The sequence below is a fragment of the Drosophila miranda genome, assembly GCF_003369915.1.
Source record: "Drosophila miranda strain MSH22 chromosome Y unlocalized genomic scaffold, D.miranda_PacBio2.1 Contig_Y1_pilon, whole genome shotgun sequence".
NCBI lineage: Eukaryota > Metazoa > Arthropoda > Insecta > Diptera > Drosophilidae > Drosophila > Drosophila miranda.
Genome location: NW_022881603.1, coordinates 38857230 through 38875310, shown reverse-complemented (window position 1 = coordinate 38875310; position 18081 = coordinate 38857230). Strand labels below are relative to the sequence as shown.

The window sequence follows — 18081 nt, the reverse complement described above, 5'->3', positions numbered from 1 at the left end:
GTTCTAAATTCAGGAGTCCGTCCTCAGAAAGGCATGATCAAGGTGGTGGGATGATAACTGTTTAACGTTATTCAAGGGTCTATACGGTCAGGTTACCTGTATAGCATAGGTTGGGAGGGTAGAGAAGATAGAGATTCTCACTAACACCGGAGCTTCTCATCATTTGAGTAGAGTAATTGATAAGTATGTCCACACTTTCCACAACCAACTTGTTAGTCCCATAACCAATTCCTTGCTCCGGTTAAACCTGGATTCTGTTGTAAGTTTTATGTTTGGTTCTTCTTTTTTTTGAATTTTTAAATGTGCACCTAAAACATTATGCGAGTGTGTGTCAGTATGTGATAGGAGAGAGTAGAACGAACCCCGACAATCCGGCGAGCTTAGTCAGAGCATAGCTAGAGGTGCACACAAAATCTCTTCATACTAGTATGGGTAAACGACAGCTATCCCACACCTGCACGCTACATAATTGGCGCCCAACGTGGGGCCCGAAGGGACATGACCTCTCGTAAAGTTGGTACTTAACTTTAGTACCAGAGGCATGTCATTCTGGGGCTAGGCTCTACCATAGCTCTATATTCCATCCAAAACAATAATTCTCTGGTAATGCCATACTGATAGATCTCTCCGGGTGGGAGTAAGACAGCTGTTGCCTACGGAATCTACGACTATTTTTCATGGTTGAAAAGTCGACCTATGTATAATCTGTTGTCTCTTACGCCGTATGGACTAGCTTATATAGGTGGTTACAATATGCTAATATCACGATATAGGACTCCACCAACGAGATAACTAAAGATGTTGACTTAGGGAACTGCGGGAGTTATTCAAAAGACGGATACCCCGACTCAAAGTTATATTCATTAAATTATCTCGAGCTTGGCTGTAGAGATTCCCTTATAAAATTCTAGTTTGTGTCAGTCAGATTTTAGGAATCACGATCGTCTATTTATGATAAGTAGAGACTGTCCATTATCCGGACTTATACCTTCGAAACTGGTAATAGAACTGGCCAACATACCCAACTTAATTACTCAACTATTCAAATGGAAACGTACAGTTAGTAGTAGACCACCTAGATCATGCCTGGAGAGGGCGAACATAATAATTATTTACCGACGGAAATAAGAAAAATTTCATATTCATTAACTCATATTTGCTTATTAGTTTCATAATTTTATTTTCATTATTATTATTTTTTTTTTATTTATTATTATTAAGAAATTCATACAAATCACGGAGGTCCACCGTAGTAATGAAAATTTAGCTTCGGCATTGATCAACCAAGACTCGTTTTGCATTATTTGCCAGGGAAATTTGAGGCAAGACCAGTTGATAGCTACCTTGCCTTGTCACCACCGATTTCATAATACGTGCGTATGCGAACATTTGAAAAGCGATGCATTTGCGTAAGGCAAATCTCACGATTAATATAGCCAAGTCAAACTTTTGTATACGGGAGATTAAATATCTGGGGTTCATAATAGGTTATGGTCAGTTAAAGACAGATCCGGGGAAAATAAAATCCATAATGGAGTTCCCGATCCCAAAAACCGGGAAAAAGATAAGGAGATTTCTAGGACTTTCTGGATGGTACAGACGCTTTGTCGATAACTATGCCACCGTCAGCTACCCCTTAACGGAACTACTAAAAAAGCATCAACCACTTAAGTGGAACGCATCAGCCGAAGAAGCTTTCAATAAACTCAAATCCTGCTTAACATCTGCTCCCCGATTTTAAGAAACCCTTTTTGTTAATATGGGACGCAAGCACTTTTGGTTTGGGCTGCGTACTAGCTCAATTAAACGAGGAAGGGATAGAGTTACCTATAGCTTTTATGTCCGAGCAACTTTCCAAGGCGCAACGAAACTATTCGGTCACCGAACTCGAGTGCTTGGCAGTGATTAAAGGAATAAAGAAGTTTAGAGCTTACGTAGAAGGACAGGATTTCCAAGTTATAACGGACCATGTGTCCCTACAATGGCTTATGAGGCAAAACGAGCCAAAACGAGAGAGGAATACACCGAGGACCGAAAATCAACGGCATCAACGCAGCAACGGCGTGAATACACCGAGAAAGCAGAAACCCAACGACAACGACGCAGCAGCAGCCAAAGAGGGAGAGGGATACACCAAGAATCGAAATCCAACGGCACCGACACAGCAACGGCGAGGAATACACCAAGAACCGAAACATAACGGCACCGACGCCAAAACGGGGAGGAATACACCAAGAAACAAAAACCCGACAACAACAACGCATCGGAAGCCAAAGAGAGAGAGAGAAATACCCCAAGAGCCGAAACGGTAGCCAACAGCATCAATTCAGCGACGGCCGAAGACGAGAAGCGCCGAAAAGATAAGCCGCCAGCGTCGACGCAGCAACGAAGCGCTGGAACAGTAAGCCCACAGCAGCAACGGCAGAAGAGAGACGCGGAAAACTAAAGCGAAGTAACGACGCGCCAGCAGCGAGACAGAGAGACGAAAGTCACCGGCGCAGCGTAGACGCCGAACGACGGCGCCAGCCCTCTGCCGCCGCGGAAGATGACGACGCTAGCCGCCCACGCTGACGCTGGATCGGAGAGCCAGCAGAACGCCGGCTCTGAGCTGGGAAAACGTGGAAGAAAAAAGTCGATTAGGAGCAGTCGTAGGAGTCGGACGTGTTTGCGGATAAAATTCGAGTGGCTTGGAAAAAGTAAAAACACGTGGCGGCCCGGATCCACGCCAACGCTATCAGTGACACGGGGAAGATCCGGCATCGACGCTGCGCTTACGGGGAGAAGACCCTGCATCGATACCACACTTACGGAGAGGAGATCCTGCATCTACGCTGCACCCACGGGGAAGAGGAGGCTTTCGACGAGTACAAGCGTGGGAGTTCAGGGGTAAGCTAGTCTCTAGACGTGTATACGGGCTGCTGAGCGGTGCGATAGGTAGGGAACCAAGAAAGAATAAAGTGAAATGTAACGAATATAACAGAAACATAGCACGACCTCCAACAACCTATACACTAGGGAACCTGGAGGCCCAGGGCTTCATCTTCTCTGCCTTTCCTCCCGCCTCTTGCCCGAGTCTGTGTGATTCCATCCAGTAGTTCGTAGCCCGACAGGATCCGGAGGCCGCTGTCCGGCGATTGCCTAGGCGTTCCCGGTGATACCTGTCGGCGTTCCCTCCGCATGATCCCATCCCGTAGTTTGTGACCCCGCAGGGTCCCGAGGCCGCTATCCGGCGATCGTCTAAGCGCCCCCGGTGACTCCTGTTGGTGTCTCGCCTGATCCCCGTAGTTCCCTGGGTCCCGAAGGGGCTGTCCGGCGATTGCCTAAACCCTCTCGGCGATACCTGCCCTGTATGATAGAGACTTTCGCAGTAATGTTTAGCCCGATAGTGTCCCGTGAGTGCTATCCGGCGATTGCCTAAGCGCTCTCGGCGATACGCGTCGGTATTCTCGTACTCGTAGTAATTCTTAGTTCGGCGGTGTCCCGTAAGTGCTATCCGGCGATTGCCTAGGCATTCTCGGCGATGCCTGTCGATATCCCCGACCCCGTAGTAATTCTTAGTTCGGCGGTGTCCTGTAAGTGCTTTCCGGCGATTGCCTAGGCACTCTCGGCGATGCCTGTGGATATCCCTGTCCCCCGTAGTAATTCTTAGTTCGACAGTGTCCCGTAAGTACCGTCCGGCGATAGCCTAGGTACTCTCGGCGATACTTGTCGGTATTTCCGCATAGCAAAGTTCCCCTTTCCGCGTCGTAGTAATTCTTAGGCCGACAGGGTCCCGTAAGTACCGTCCGGCGATAGCCTAGGTACTCTCGGCGATACTTGTCGGTATTCCCGCATAGCAAAGTTCCCCTTTCCGCGTCGTAGTAATTCTTAGGCCGACAGGGTCCCGTAAGTACCGTCCGGCGATAGCCTAGGTACTCTCGGCGATACTTGTCGGTATTTCCGCATAGCAAAGTTCCCCTTTCCGCGTCGTAGTAATTCTTAGGCCGACAGGGTCCCGTAAGTACCGTCCGGCGATAGCCTAGGTACTCTCGGCGATACTTGTCGGTATTCCCGCATAGCAAAGTTCCCCTTTCCGCGTCGTAGTAATTCTTAGGCCGACAGGGTCCCGTAAGTACCGTCCGGCGATAGCCTAGGTACTCTCGGCGATACTTGTCGGTATTCCCGCATTGCAAAGTTCCCCTTTCCGCGTCGTAGTAATTCTTAGGCCGACAGGGTCCCGTGAGTACCGTCCGGCGATAGCCTAGGTACTCTCGGCGATACTTGCCGGTATTTCCGCATAGCAAAGTCCCCTTTCCGCGTCGTAGTAATGCTTAGGCCGACAGGGTCCCGTAAGTACCGTCCGGCGATAGCCTAGGTACTCTCGGCGATACTTGTCGGTATTCCCGCATAGCATAGTCCCCCTTTCCGCTTCGTAGTAACTCTCAGGCCGGCGGGGTCCCGTAAGTACTGTCTGGCGATAGCCTAGGTACTCTCGGCGACACCTGTCGGTATTATCGCATAGTAAAGACCTCCGTATTGATTCTGAGTTCGGTGGGGCCCTGAAGGCGCTATTCGGCGATAACCGGAGTGTTCTCGGTGAAACCAACTGCCCCGTCCCACGCTACGATCGCCCCCGTCCGCGGGACTGCGGCCCCGTCCCCCATCTTCGGTCCGAAATACGGAGTCCCGGAAAATTATAAATATTGCTGTAATTTCGACCCTGGAGTAGACTGAGATATGTACCCCAGCCCAGGATCGCTTCCTTACAGATGGCGCCCGAGCAGGGACTCCGGGATTCCGTTATGTTTTGGGGCGCTAAGTGGAACAGTCGAACAGAAAACGTGTAGCAGGGGGAATCGGGACTGTACCATGCGCAAGCACGGCCAGTCGGAATCATTAGGACAAGAATAGCTGTATATCTCTGTAAAACCGCACGTGAGGCCGCCCATTATTCACGTAAGCCGAGGCTGGCTTCCCTAACCTCCCTAGCAATAGCGTCAACACGTGGCCGCCGCGCCCACACGAGGAGGAGAGTGCCGCGTCGAGGCGGCAGAGAAAGAGAACCGAGCCGAAGCTGGGCAGAAATCGCTAGAGAGAGAGCGACACGTACGCGGCGAGCAGCGAGTCGTGAGCGGTAGAGGCCGAGCGAGCGGCGGAATCCTCCCGAAGACCAACCAGCCCGGCTATATATTTCGTACTCAGTCCCTCAGCGAGAGGAGTCAACGCCCGGCCCTCAGCGAGAATAGTCAACGCCCGGCCCGCAGCGAGAAGAGTCAACGCCCGGCCCTCAACGAGAATAGTCGATGCCCGACCCTCAGCGAGAATAGTCAACGTCCGGCCCTCAGCGAGGATAGTCAATGCCCGGCCCTCAGCGCGAGCAGTCAACGCCCGGTCTTCAGAGCAGTCATTCGACGCCCGGTCTTCAGCGCGATCATTCAATGCCCGGCATACAAAACAATAGCCGATAGTCAACGCCCGGCCCTCAGCGAGAATAGTCGATGCCCGAGCAGTCAACGCCCGGTCTTCAGAGCAGTCATTCAATGAACGGTCTTCAGCGTGATCATTCAAAGCCCAGCCTACAAAACTATAGCCGAAAATAAACGCTCGGCCTTCGAAGTGATCAGTCGGCGTTCAGCCATCAACACGGGACGAGATCCAAAGCTTAAGTCAACGAACCCAGCACGACCAGGACCACAAGGACAATCCCCAGGACAACGACAGCAAGGACTATCGACCGGCCTAGCCAGGATCAACAGTCAGGACAATTCCAAGGACAACGATAGCAAGGACTATCGACCAGGACCCCAAGCAGCAAGGACGCCTCCACTGGACAACCGTGTTAACCGTGCATACGCCGTGCTTCCGTGACTAGCCCCAAGGACTCCGGTATTCAGTGCGTGACCTAAGAAAAGATTCTACCGGAGGGTCAATACGTGATACTACCGTCGGAAACGCGAAAGACCTCGAAGTGCCAGTTCGACCACCGTGCTTCGACATGGGGGTACAGTGGATTTCGTATCGGCGCAAGGACGAATTGCAGGCCATCGCCGCCGAATTCGGCCTCGGTGAAACCGGGACAGTGGACGAACTGCGCAGCCGGATCTCGGCCTTTATTTCGCGCGGTGAGCATCCGACTGGGATCGAAAAACGGATCAAAGAGCTCGGAATGGTCTTCGACAGCGCGCCCAGTCCGAGAAGCCCGAGGAACACGTCCCCGTCGCCGGGACCGAGTCAGCGAGAGCGGAAGGAAGGGATCTGTGCGGAGCAGCCTCTATCTATCATAATTCCCGAGTTCCCACGCGCAGCTCACGGCGACTCTGGCCGGCTTGAAGCCACGACTGACTGGGTCTGAAGTTCGACGGACACTCGGATGCGCTGGCTTTCATCGAACGGTTGGAAGAAAGGGTCGACTCATATGGCGGAAGCCCAGCACAACTGCCGCGAGCCATCTCCGGGCTAGTAACTGGCAAGGCAGAAGGATGGTTTAGGACGTTCCAGATGCAAGGCAAGCCATGGACCGAGTTCCGGATACTTTCAGCGCTTGGAAGATACGATCCGCTCCCGTCGCCAACGACCCCGAGAAGCCTTTCCGGACTACTTGATCGACCTCCGACTCATGATGCAACGAGCTCAGTATACTCCAGACAGGGAGCTGGACAGGATCTACGAGAACCTTCGGCCGGAATACCAACTGTTCACCCGTAGACATGAGTTCGAGACGTTGCGAGAACTGACCCAATTGATAGTAGCGTACGAGACAACGCGGGACCGCGAACAAACCCACCCAGCTAACGACCGCCCAAATATGAAAGCCAGAACGCCATCATACCAAGGACCCGGATTATCCACCCCACAGCATGCCCCTGCAGACGACACCGGGCCCTCCCGGAGCGCCGAGACGGCAAGCCGCGTAGTGACCCAGGATGGAGACCGGCCGGTGACCACACGCCGGGCCTGCCGGAATTGCGGGGAGGAAGGTCATTTCAGCAGTTCATGCAGGAATCGGCGAGTGCTATTCTGTTGGCAGTGTGGCCGCCGCGGCATCCGGACGATCGACTGCTGTAGGCTATCCGAGTCGTGAAACGGGCCGAGTCTCCGCTCGTCAGGGATCCGATCGGAGACATACCTGCAGGGCCCCCAGGAGTAACTCATCCCTTAAGTTTGGAAGGAGGCAGGATCGCCGCGCTGGTAACCATCGAAGGAGTACCGCTCACAGCTACCCTCGACACGGGAGCAACGCGGTCGTTCGTCAGTCAACGCATCGCTCATGAAGTAAGTACCGGAGGGAACGCACGGAATATAAGGACTACCGTCCGCCTGGCGAACGGTACAGCAAAGGGGGTGACGCAAGCAGTTTCGGTCAAGGTGCGTCTGGATCAACAGGAAACGCGGGTGATTCGATTAGTCCTACCCATGGTAGTGGACGACATCATACTGGGGCTCGATTTCCTTTGCGGCGTCCAGGCCATAATACAATGCGGACGAGCGTACTTGCAGTTGACCCAGCGGGCGATCCGGGAAACCAGCCCGATCCCCACATCATCCTCGAATCGGTTACTGGTTACTTTTAGTGACGAAAGTCCCGCGACTGCATCCGCTGCCCCTACCCGCTCGACCAATCCAACAGCGACCCCCCGGACGAAGCCGACGCACCAGAATCCCAACCACGCCAGACCCATCAACGTAACCATGACAACGCACCAGAATCTCGACCACGCCAGACCCAGCAACGTGACCATGACAACGCACCGGAGTCTCGAAAACGCCAGACCCATCAACGTACCAGTGACAACGCACCAGAATCCCGACCACGCCAGACCGAGCAATGTACCAGTGACAACGCACCGGAGTCTCGAACACGCCAGACCCATCAACGTACCAGTGACAACGCACCAGAATCCCAACCACGCCAGACCCATCAACGTAACCATGACAACGCACCAGAATCTCGACCACGCCAGACCCAGCAACGTACCAGTGACAACGCACCAGAATCCCGACCACGCCAGACCCATCAACGTAACCATGACAACGCACCAGAATCTCGACCACGCCAGTCCCAGCAACGTAACCATGACAACGCCCCAGGATCTCGAACACGCCAGACCCAGCAACGCCACCCGAACCCGACCCGCAATTCGATACGACCACGCCAGAACCATCAACGAAGATTCGACGGAGATGACTGCGACACCGCTGGACACACCCAGGGCCAGTCCGTCCGCCTCGAAGAACACCCAAAGCAACGAAGATTCGACGGAGACGACTGCGACACCGCTGGACACACCCAGGGCCAGTCCGTCCGCCTCGAAGAACACCCAGAGCAACGAAGATTCGACGGAGACGACTGCGACACCGCTGGACCCACCCAGGGCCAGTCCGTCTGCCTCGAAAACCACCCAGAATATCCCTACCAAGACAACGGAGCTAAGCCACGACCACGCCAGAACCAGCAGTAACATCAGGACAACGTTTCTAAGTATCGACCACGCCAGACTCAGCAGCAATACAAGGACAACGCATCGAAGCCTCGACCACGCCAGACCCAGCTGCAATACAAGGACAACGCATCTAAGCCCCGACCGAGACGGACCCGGCTGCGCTAAAACTATAACACGATCGACGCGAGCCAAATCAGAAATGCCCAGCAGTGCGGCTCAATCAGAGCGAACGACCCCACGGGAAACCAGCATCGCTCTACACCACGACCCGCTACGCCTGGAAGACCACGGCCCCGAAGGACATGGGCGGGTCAAGGTAGACCAACTCGCACCTCACCCCCCCAACGAATTATCAACTCGCCCCGTTAGCCGATGCCGCGGCCGGTCGACAACGCAACCCTTTTCGAAGATCAGACTCGACTAACCCAGTTACCGTGAACCTCGCTACAGATTCATCAAGGCAAACCAAGTAAAACAGCGAGTTTAGCCGACTTAAAGGCGTTCCACGGAGTGGACCACCCCGAGGAGATCCCAACGACGTTGGAGAGACCTGAATGACCTGCCGACTTCGCAAGGGCCACTTGCGGTAGCGCGCTACCGTCACGTCCTCGCCCCGTAAGGGGCGCGACCCACGAAACCGTAAGCTACGCATACATCCCCTTATGGGATTAGATAAGTACTACACCCAATGTAAACATCTTCTTACTCGCACCGCTCAAGCAGGATAGGGGGAGGGTATTAATACTTCTAGTTAAGACAGGCAGGTTCTAACCGACAGGCATTTTCTCCCTAGAATCGACTGAAGACATGAAGCGTCTAAGAGACGGAAGGCAAGGTCGGCCCCTAGGGGCAAATGGTGATACGACGGGACACCCTAGCGGAGACCAGCTGCCTGAAGTCCTGGCACCTGCCGACGAACCAACGACAAACCGGGCTCGCGGCTGGATCGTCGACCCCAATGGGCCATCCGCCTCCCGTCAAGCCCAGCTGAGGCGGGTCGGAGAGGCGACACTTCGACAACAGGACAGGATGCCATGGGGCCAGCGCGCGGCAGCCATCCAAGGGTGGATCGACCAACAAACCCAGGACCCGGGGACCGACGCCGAAGAGGAAGTAGAGCCCGATGGCCGCTTCGCAACCGACGGTGTCCGCTCGGCGCCCAATCACGACGTCGCCGCCCTGAATCGCCGTTGGTTCGGGAGTTCTGGGGCTGCCATCGACGACGACAACGCGACAACGGACACCGACGAGCACGAGACGATAATACGCGACGCTCAAAGCCTGGCGTCCACGCTGCAGGACGAAGGGAACAGACACCCACTGGCTCGCGGGAACGAATGGGACTCGCCCCTTTGGGCCGAGTGGAACCTGGCCGGTCAAGGTCGGGCAGCCACCCCTCCAGCAGTACACCACGAGGACGAATCCGGGGACGGTGCTGGACCACACTACTCCGACGTGTCCCACGCAAGCGATACAGGAGGGAAGTAGGACCCCAACGCGACGACGGAGGGTCCGATTCCGGGTCCCTCATGAGCCTGGGCTTCGCGCCCCATGCGAACCAGCAGTGGGCACCAGCCAACCCGTTAGTAGTTATTATATAGGCATTTTGCTATGGGACAGTGTTAGGTACACAAAGGAGGAATATAAATTATAGAGAAAGTAGAAAGGTTCAAGGGCATCGAATCCGTTTTCAGGAAACACTTAAAAAATACCTCTAAACTATCACATTAGATTCATTGCAAAGGGATGACCTACCTGTTTGAGGGTTGTTTGAATCGCAACACGGGACCAATCGTAAAAACAGGTTCATTGACAGTAAGAGGGAGGAGAGAGAATATAAATGAGCGAAGGATCGATTTGAGAGGATTTTACATGGTTGAGAAACAGGATTGAGATCGAAGTTAGTTCACATTATCACCGATAGGTGGCGCCACCAAGTAGTAAGGATAAGGGACGGTCATATTTTAGACTGAATTACCAAATTCGCAGCATGTTGCAGCAACATATGCTTAAGAATGTGCAGCTTGGCAACATGTTGAATGTAAATGTGCATCATATTGCTATGTTATTACGTGATCATGTTAAATAAATACTTATAAGATATTTTATTAACATTGAATTGGGAAACAATTTCTGCTATGTTATTAACTGGTCAAGTTAAATAAATACTTATAGGATATTTTATAAGTATAGAGGGTTGAATGGTAAGAGAACACAAATTAATGGAGATATATACAGGAGCACACAAAGAATAAAATTATAATAGGAAGACATAAAAATGAATTAAAGCTACTTATATTAAATATACGGCCGTCCCTTATCCTTACTACTTGGCGCCACCTATCGGTGATAATGTGAACTAACTTCGATCTCAATCCTGTTTCTCAACCATGTAAAATCCTCTCAAATCGATCCTTCGCTCATTTATATTCTCTCTCCTCCCTCTTACTGTCAATGAACCTGTTTTTACGATTGGTCCCGTGTTGCGATTCAAACAACCCTCAAACAGGTAGGTCATCCCTTTGCAATGAATCTAATGTGATAGTTTAGAGGTATTTTTTAAGTGTTTCCTGAAAACGGATTCGATGCCCATGAACCTTTCTACTTTCTCTATAATTTATATTCCTCCTTTGTGTACCTAACACTGTCCCATAGCAAAATGTCTATATAATAACTACTCACAGCTAACAGCTAGTACATAAACTAGTAATCTTTCAACAACGATGGATGACCTTGAAATCATTTTTATCGATTCCCAACCGGAATCAACCATAAATCTGGACTCTCAGCCGAGCTCCGTAGACCTGTCCTTGATTTTTGGGATTAAGACCCAAACCTATCTCGAGAGCAACTTGACCTGGTTAAGTGACATTAAATGGGATGATGACGACGATGACCCAAGGAATGCAACGCCTAATAATGATAATCCATCATACATTTTCCCGGATGATGACAACATTTTCGATTTAGTAGATAATCAGGATGATGATAAAAGATCTCAACTCCAGGAACTACTTCGGGATGAAGATGATGATGACTTAATTGCTGCGGTAAAATTAGCTGAGGCGAAATTTTAATAATACGAATACATATTTATATATTAAGAATATTTTATGTATTTTTCTAAAAATAATATAAACATATGTATATAATAAATATAACACATTTAACCACTATTTATTTTAAATGTTTGCTGTTTTACTTTTGATTGGTTGAATTTCACTTCCTCTTATTACAAGAGAATCATAGGATTCGTTTGAAACAGGTTTCTTCCAAGTGAGGATTACATAAAAAGAATAAGTAGATTTCAGGTAGAATACTGATGCTTTTGAATGAATTTATTGAGTCATTTTTACATCATATTATACTTAGTTGGTAAATTTATGTAAAGGTATTTATATTTAAAAACGCGCAGATTATTTCATTTCTGAATATTTATTTTATATTTTTCGCTTTAATTCCAGGTTATGCTTAAATAAAATATGCATATTGAAGTCAATTCTCAACCAAAACAGTTCAGTTCCTGGACATAAGTAACATCGATAAAATGATGATTTTGATTTTGAATAACTAAAGTTGTGGATTTTTAAGGTGTGTTTTTTCAGTTCATTGCGGGAACTAAAAGATGTTTTTAAATAGCACAACTCGCAATGAAATGTCCTCATTTCGAAGTAAAAGTGAACTAACCTATCTCAGTAACTTCCTGCTCTTATATAGGAAGTGATCAGCATATAAACAAAAATTCTATGCATTTTGTTCTGTTTTATAATTTTTTCATGTTGACTGTTATATAAGACCAAAAATGTAAATATAATATTTAAACCAATATACAGCAGTGTATCCATAATTCATCCCTTATTACTCAACCACCAATCAGACTTAAGACATCTGGCCATTACAGCTTTAAAACCATTTACTTATTATCACTCAACTACCAATCTGCTCAGATCACATTTGTATAAAATAGAATTAATGAGAGTATAAAAGATCATGCAATCTTTCAAATAATTTAGTATAAAATCATTAGTAGTTTGAATAGTTTCTATGACTATAATGGTATGTAAGAATATTTAAATCTCTATATAGAAAATGATAAGCACTTAATCAAATATATACCTAGGCTTTCCTAGAATTACTTAACGAGACAAAGCCGGCGGTTGGATACACAAAGGGTGAGGACCTGTGCATAGGATTTGAGTACAAGATCAATGGATGTAAAATAAAAAAAACATCATTTGGAAATAAAGTAGTCCTTTATTTAACTGATAAGGACAACGAACCGCTTTGGATATTTTTACCTAAAAGTTATGTAACCAAATTTTCCACAAAAACGCCCTTTAAGATGTTGAAGGAGCATGGAATCTCACATCTTATATATAAAGGAAAAGGGATGAATAGATATAGCACTGCCCATTTCCAATTTATATGTAAAGAGTAAATAAAGATTTCCCATTATATATATATGTAAGAGAAGAAGAGACAACTATACATGTAAAGGACAGTGTATCAAGCAGTTAGCACTATTCCATCTAAATTAACATTTGAACTTAAGATACCATCGATAAGACCTAACCGATATAACCAGACTTAACCGATGTTTAAAAGACCTAACCGATAAGGGGTTATCGATACGGGAGTCGGTTGTTGGAAGTAGAAGCAGAAAGTTGAACAAAAAGTCGGAAGAACAGACTCATTAATTGCACATCTTAAATCATACACTTTGTACTCTTTTTCGAAAAACACTATTAATAAACGATACATTATTATTAATCTTACATTTGGGGGCTCGTCCGCGTCGAATACAGAGCTCGGAGTGTGTGAAAAAGAAAAACAGAAGAAAGCAGAAGCTGATGCAAGAAGAGGATTGTTGAAAAGTTGTTAAAGTTGTTGTTTGTAGCTACATAAAGTTGTAAAGTTGTTGTTGGTGGCTATAAACATTAAGTTGAACAATCCAAATTCTGTGAGCCTAACAGTAGACACGGAGTTTAATAAAAGATCGGTCGTTTAATTCGGTTGGAAAATTGTGAAATTCATTGTCGCGCCGCAGCGTCGCCTTGTCCGTGCGCAGTACGTACACAAGCAGAAAAAACACGCACAGACACGTTGTGTGTGATACACCCTTATAAACAGAAAAGACAAGCACTCGTCGGGTACACAGACACAAGTCGAAAAGAGCCGCAAAATGATGCAAACACCGCCGCCGTTGCATTGGAAAGAGAGAGAGAAGGAAGAAGCTGTACCAGGAACGTCGCGCCCGAGTGCAAACGAGATGGAAGATTTAGAAAATGCAGAAAACAATACTGATGACAAGATTGATCAAATGATAAAGTTGCTAAGTTTGAAACTGCTTTGCGATGAGCAACGAGAAATGAAGATCGCTCCAGATAATTTTACAAAAGTTGTGAGCGATTGTGATGGAAAATCGGTTCCCATAGAAAAATGGTTTGAGATATTCGAAAAAAATGTCGACGCATATGAGCTTACTGAAAAGCAAAAGTATGTGCAGGCCAGAGGAAAAATGACCGGTGCAGCTAAGCTTTTCCTTGAAGCTGAATGCGTGTGCACCTATGAGGAACTCAAGAACGTATTATTGGATGAATTCACATGTAGCTATAACAGTGCAGACATTCATAAGCTGCTGCAAGAAAGAAAGAGGAAGAGTAGTGAGTCGATGCACGAGTACTTGCTGCAGATGAGAAAAATAGCAGCAGTCGGACATGTTGAAGACGCGGCTGTTATAAGCCATATTGTGAACGGTGTGGACATAAGAAACGAGTATAGGTATGCCATGTATCGCTGTAAGACCTTCAGGGCCTTGAAAGAAGAGTTCGATATCTATGATCGTTTGAACATATCGGAGAAGAAGGGCAATAACGAACAGCATAAAACGAGTTTCAAGCAGCAAAGTGGGCAAAGCGGTAAAAAAGAATATTGCTATAACTGTGGATCAGGAGAACACAAACGCAACGACTGCAAAGCCGAAACAAAGTGTTTGAAGTGCAATCAGAATGGTCACATTTCGCGTAACTGTCCTTATGAAGCTGATAAAGTTGATAAAGTTCGCGTCATTTTGGATCGCAGTCGCATGAAAAAAATTCAAATAAACGGCATTGTTGTTGACTGTCTTGTGGATACAGGGTCAGATGTAACCATAATCAAAGAGAGTATAGTGAAGACCATGAAAAACGTTAAACTTTTGAAGTGCACAACTATGTTGCGCGGTCTGGGTCAGATATCAACAAAGCCTGTTGGATACTTTAATGCAGAAGTTACCGTGGATAAGTTGCAGACCACACAGAAGTTTTTAGTAGTCCCCAGTAGCCAGATTGATTTCGACGCACTTTTGGGGCATGATTTCATTAAAAGGTTCAGTTTCGTCGCTGATTTACAAGGATACACGTTTTTGAAGCATGACGCAGATCCTGTGCCAACAGATGAGCATGCTCTTATATATAATGTAACTGAAGAGTCATCCTTTGTAGCTCCGCCGCAATATCAAAAAGACGTTGAACAGATGATAAGAAACAGTTACCAAATGCCCACAGAAGTTGCAAAGCAGTCTCCAATCCAACTGAAGATAGTTCCCGACGGAGTAATCAAGCCGTTTCATCACTCACCGAGTCGTTTATCAACAGACGAAGCCAGTGCCGTAAAGAAGCAAGTCGAAGAATGGATCGAGCAAGGAATCGTGCGCAAGTCGTCTTCAAATGTAGCGAGCAGAGTTGTCGTCGTGAAGAAAAAAGATGGTACACTTAGAGTTTGCGTAGACTACAGGAAGTTAAACAGCATGGTATTGCTGGACTGCTTCCCAGTCCCGATCATGGAGGAAGACTTGGAAAAGCTGCAGTCGGCTAAGTGGTTTACCATAATGGACCTTGAAAACGGATTTTTCCATGTGCCTATGGAAGAGCAAAGCAAGTCGTATACGGCCTTTGTTACAAAGGAGGGATTATTCGAGTTTAATAAAGCGCCTTTCGGATTCAAGAACTCGCCAGCTGCGTTCATTCGGTTCGTAAGCTATATTTTTCAAGAATTAATCAACTCTGACATTATGCAGCTTTATATGGACGACATAATTGTTTACGCCGCGTCGCCCGAGGTATGCATGAGGAAGACAAAGTTGGTCCTGGAGACAGCTGCGCAGTTTGGCCTAAAGATCAAGTGGAAGAAATGTAGCTTCATGCAGCCACGCATTAGCTTTCTGGGCCATATCATTGAGGACGGGAGAATCTGGCCCGGCAAAGAGAAGACAGCAGCTGTCAGTCGGTTTGCTACGCCCAAAGACATTAAAGCAGTTCAAGCATTTCTGGGACTCACAGGCTTTTTCAGAAAGTTCATCCCTGGCTATGCACAAGTTGCCCGGCCGCTCACGAATCTACTCAGGAAGGAAGCAGTTTTCAACATTGGCGAAGCAGAGCAACAATCGCTACAAACCTTAAAGAATCTGCTTGTAATCGCACCTGTATTACATTTATACTCACGAGAAGCGCCAACGGAACTCCACACGGATGCATCCAAAGAAGGTTTCGGAGCAGTTTTGTTGCAGCAGTCTGATGGCAATTTCCACTCGATTTACTATTGGAGTAAAAAGACTACACAAGCCGAGTCCAAACGTCACAGTTACTATTTGGAGGTCAAAGCTGCATACCTCGCACTCAAGAAGTTTCGTCACTACCTGTTGGGGATCAAATTTGATCTTGCCACTGACTGTGCGGCGTTTAAGCAGACAACATCGAAAGTAGATATACCCAGAGAAGTTTCCCAGTAGATTCTGTATATGGAGGACTTTACATTCAAAGCAGTACACCGCCCAGGGGACAGAATGAGACACGTGGACTGTCTCAGTCGTTTTCCGTAGACATGCATGTTCGTGACGACGGAGCTAACAGCTCGGATAAAGAAAGCACAGCAGGATGACGATTTCATCAAAGCCACAGTTGAGATCCTGAAGCAGCACCCATATCAAGACTACAAGCTTAAAGGAGGTCTTCTCTTCAAATCTGTAAATGGCAATGACGTATTGGTGGTTCCAAGGCTGATGGAAAGGGAAATCATTCAAGGATCGCATGAAGTTGATCATTTCTCCACAGCGAAGACAATGCACTCAGTTCAGCAGCAATACTGGATTCCGCACCTTGAACGGAAAGTAAATAAGTTGATTACTAATTGTATCAGTTGTATAATTTTCAGCAAAAAGTTGGGCAAACAAGAAGGCTATCTTCATTGCATTGACAAGGGTGACACACCACTATACACGCTGCACGTTGATCATTTGGGACCAATGGATGCGTCAGCCAAGCAATACAAGTACATTTTTGCTGTGGTAGATGCATTCTCCAAGTTTGTGTGGCTGTTCCCAACTAAGTCAACAGGTCACGAAGAAGTTGTGAAGAGGCTGAGAGATTGGTCATTTTTGTTTGGTTTTCCCAAGCGCATAGTCAGCGACAGAGGAGCAGCGTTTACATCCAACGCATTCAGCGAGTTTCTCAACGAGAACAAAGTCGAAAATGTGTGTACAACGACAGGTGTGGCGAGAGGCAACGGTCAGATTGAGCGGGTGAACCGTTCAGTTTTGGGTATCATCGCAATGCTCTCAGCTCAGGAGTCAACGAAGTGGTACAAGCATGTGCCACAGGTCCAGATGGCGATTAATTCGCATGTGCATTCTACGTTGAAGTCGTCGCCATTCGAGGTCATGTTTGGGACAAAGATGCACAGACAAGCTGAAAGTCGACTATTGGAGGTGCTCAACGAGGAGTTGGTTACGCAGTTTAACAACGAGCGTCAAGAACTGCGTGACCAAGCGAAACAAAACATTGAGAAGGCGCAAGAGGTGTACAAGCGCTATTATGATAAAAAACGACGACCTGAGCACGGCTACAGACTAGGCTACAGACTAGACATGGTCGCGATCAAGAGGACGCAGTTCGTCGCAGCACGCAAGTTGGCCAGCGAGTATCTAGGCCCATATGAAGTCACCAAGGTAAAGCGGAACGGTCGCTACGACGTCAGCAACGAGCAGTGACAATATGAAGCTATGGCGTTTTGTCTCAGAGAACGATGATATATTATCATCTGGGACAGATGAAGATGAGCAGGAGGGCCGAATGTAAAGGACAGTGTATCAAGCAGTTAGCACTATCCCATCTAAATTAACATTTGAACTTAAGATACCATCGATAAGACCTAACCGATATAACCAGACTTAACCGATGTTTAAAAGACCTAACCGATAAGGGGTTATCGATACGGGAGTCGGTTGTTGGAAGTAGAAGCAGAAAGTTGAACAAAAAGTCGGAAGAACAGACTCATTAATTGCACATCTTAAATCATACACTTTGTACTCTTTTTCGAAAAACACTATTAATAAACGATACATTATTATTAATCTTACATACATGTAAAGACAAAAATAAACAAAAAGGTTAAGAATATACATATGTAAAAAAGAGATGGCTAGATATAGTACTTATCATTTCCAATACATGGGTAAAGAAAAATATAAGGGAAACAGAGCAAAGACGTGGATATAAAGAGTCCTGCTCTTTGAATCATTATCAGTAATAGAGTCAAGAAGACAGCTGCAAGATGCATGCCAAACAAATACAACTTTTTTTAGTGCAATTCGAGGAGATGATCTTCGAGGAGCACGTACAAATTC

At 47.4% G+C, this 18081-nt stretch overlaps 1 protein-coding gene across 1 annotated transcript; it reads left to right on the top strand.

Annotated features, from left to right (window-relative positions):
* Positions 1–2872: 2872 nt before the first annotated feature.
* On the top strand, positions 2873–10015 carry LOC117191872. The gene is made up of 2 exons (XM_033396639.1): positions 2873–2886; positions 9214–10015. Exon 2 carries the CDS (start codon positions 9228–9230, stop codon positions 9906–9908), a length of 681 nt encoding a protein of 226 aa, XP_033252530.1. The 5' UTR covers positions 2873–2886; positions 9214–9227; the 3' UTR covers positions 9909–10015.
* The last annotated feature ends 8066 nt before the right edge of the window (positions 10016–18081 follow it).

Excerpts from the sequence above, each read along its gene's own strand:
- LOC117191872 (XM_033396639.1), top strand. The coding sequence starts at position 9,228 with ATGAAGCGTCTAAGAGACGGAAGGCAAGGTCGGCCCCTAGGGGCAAAT.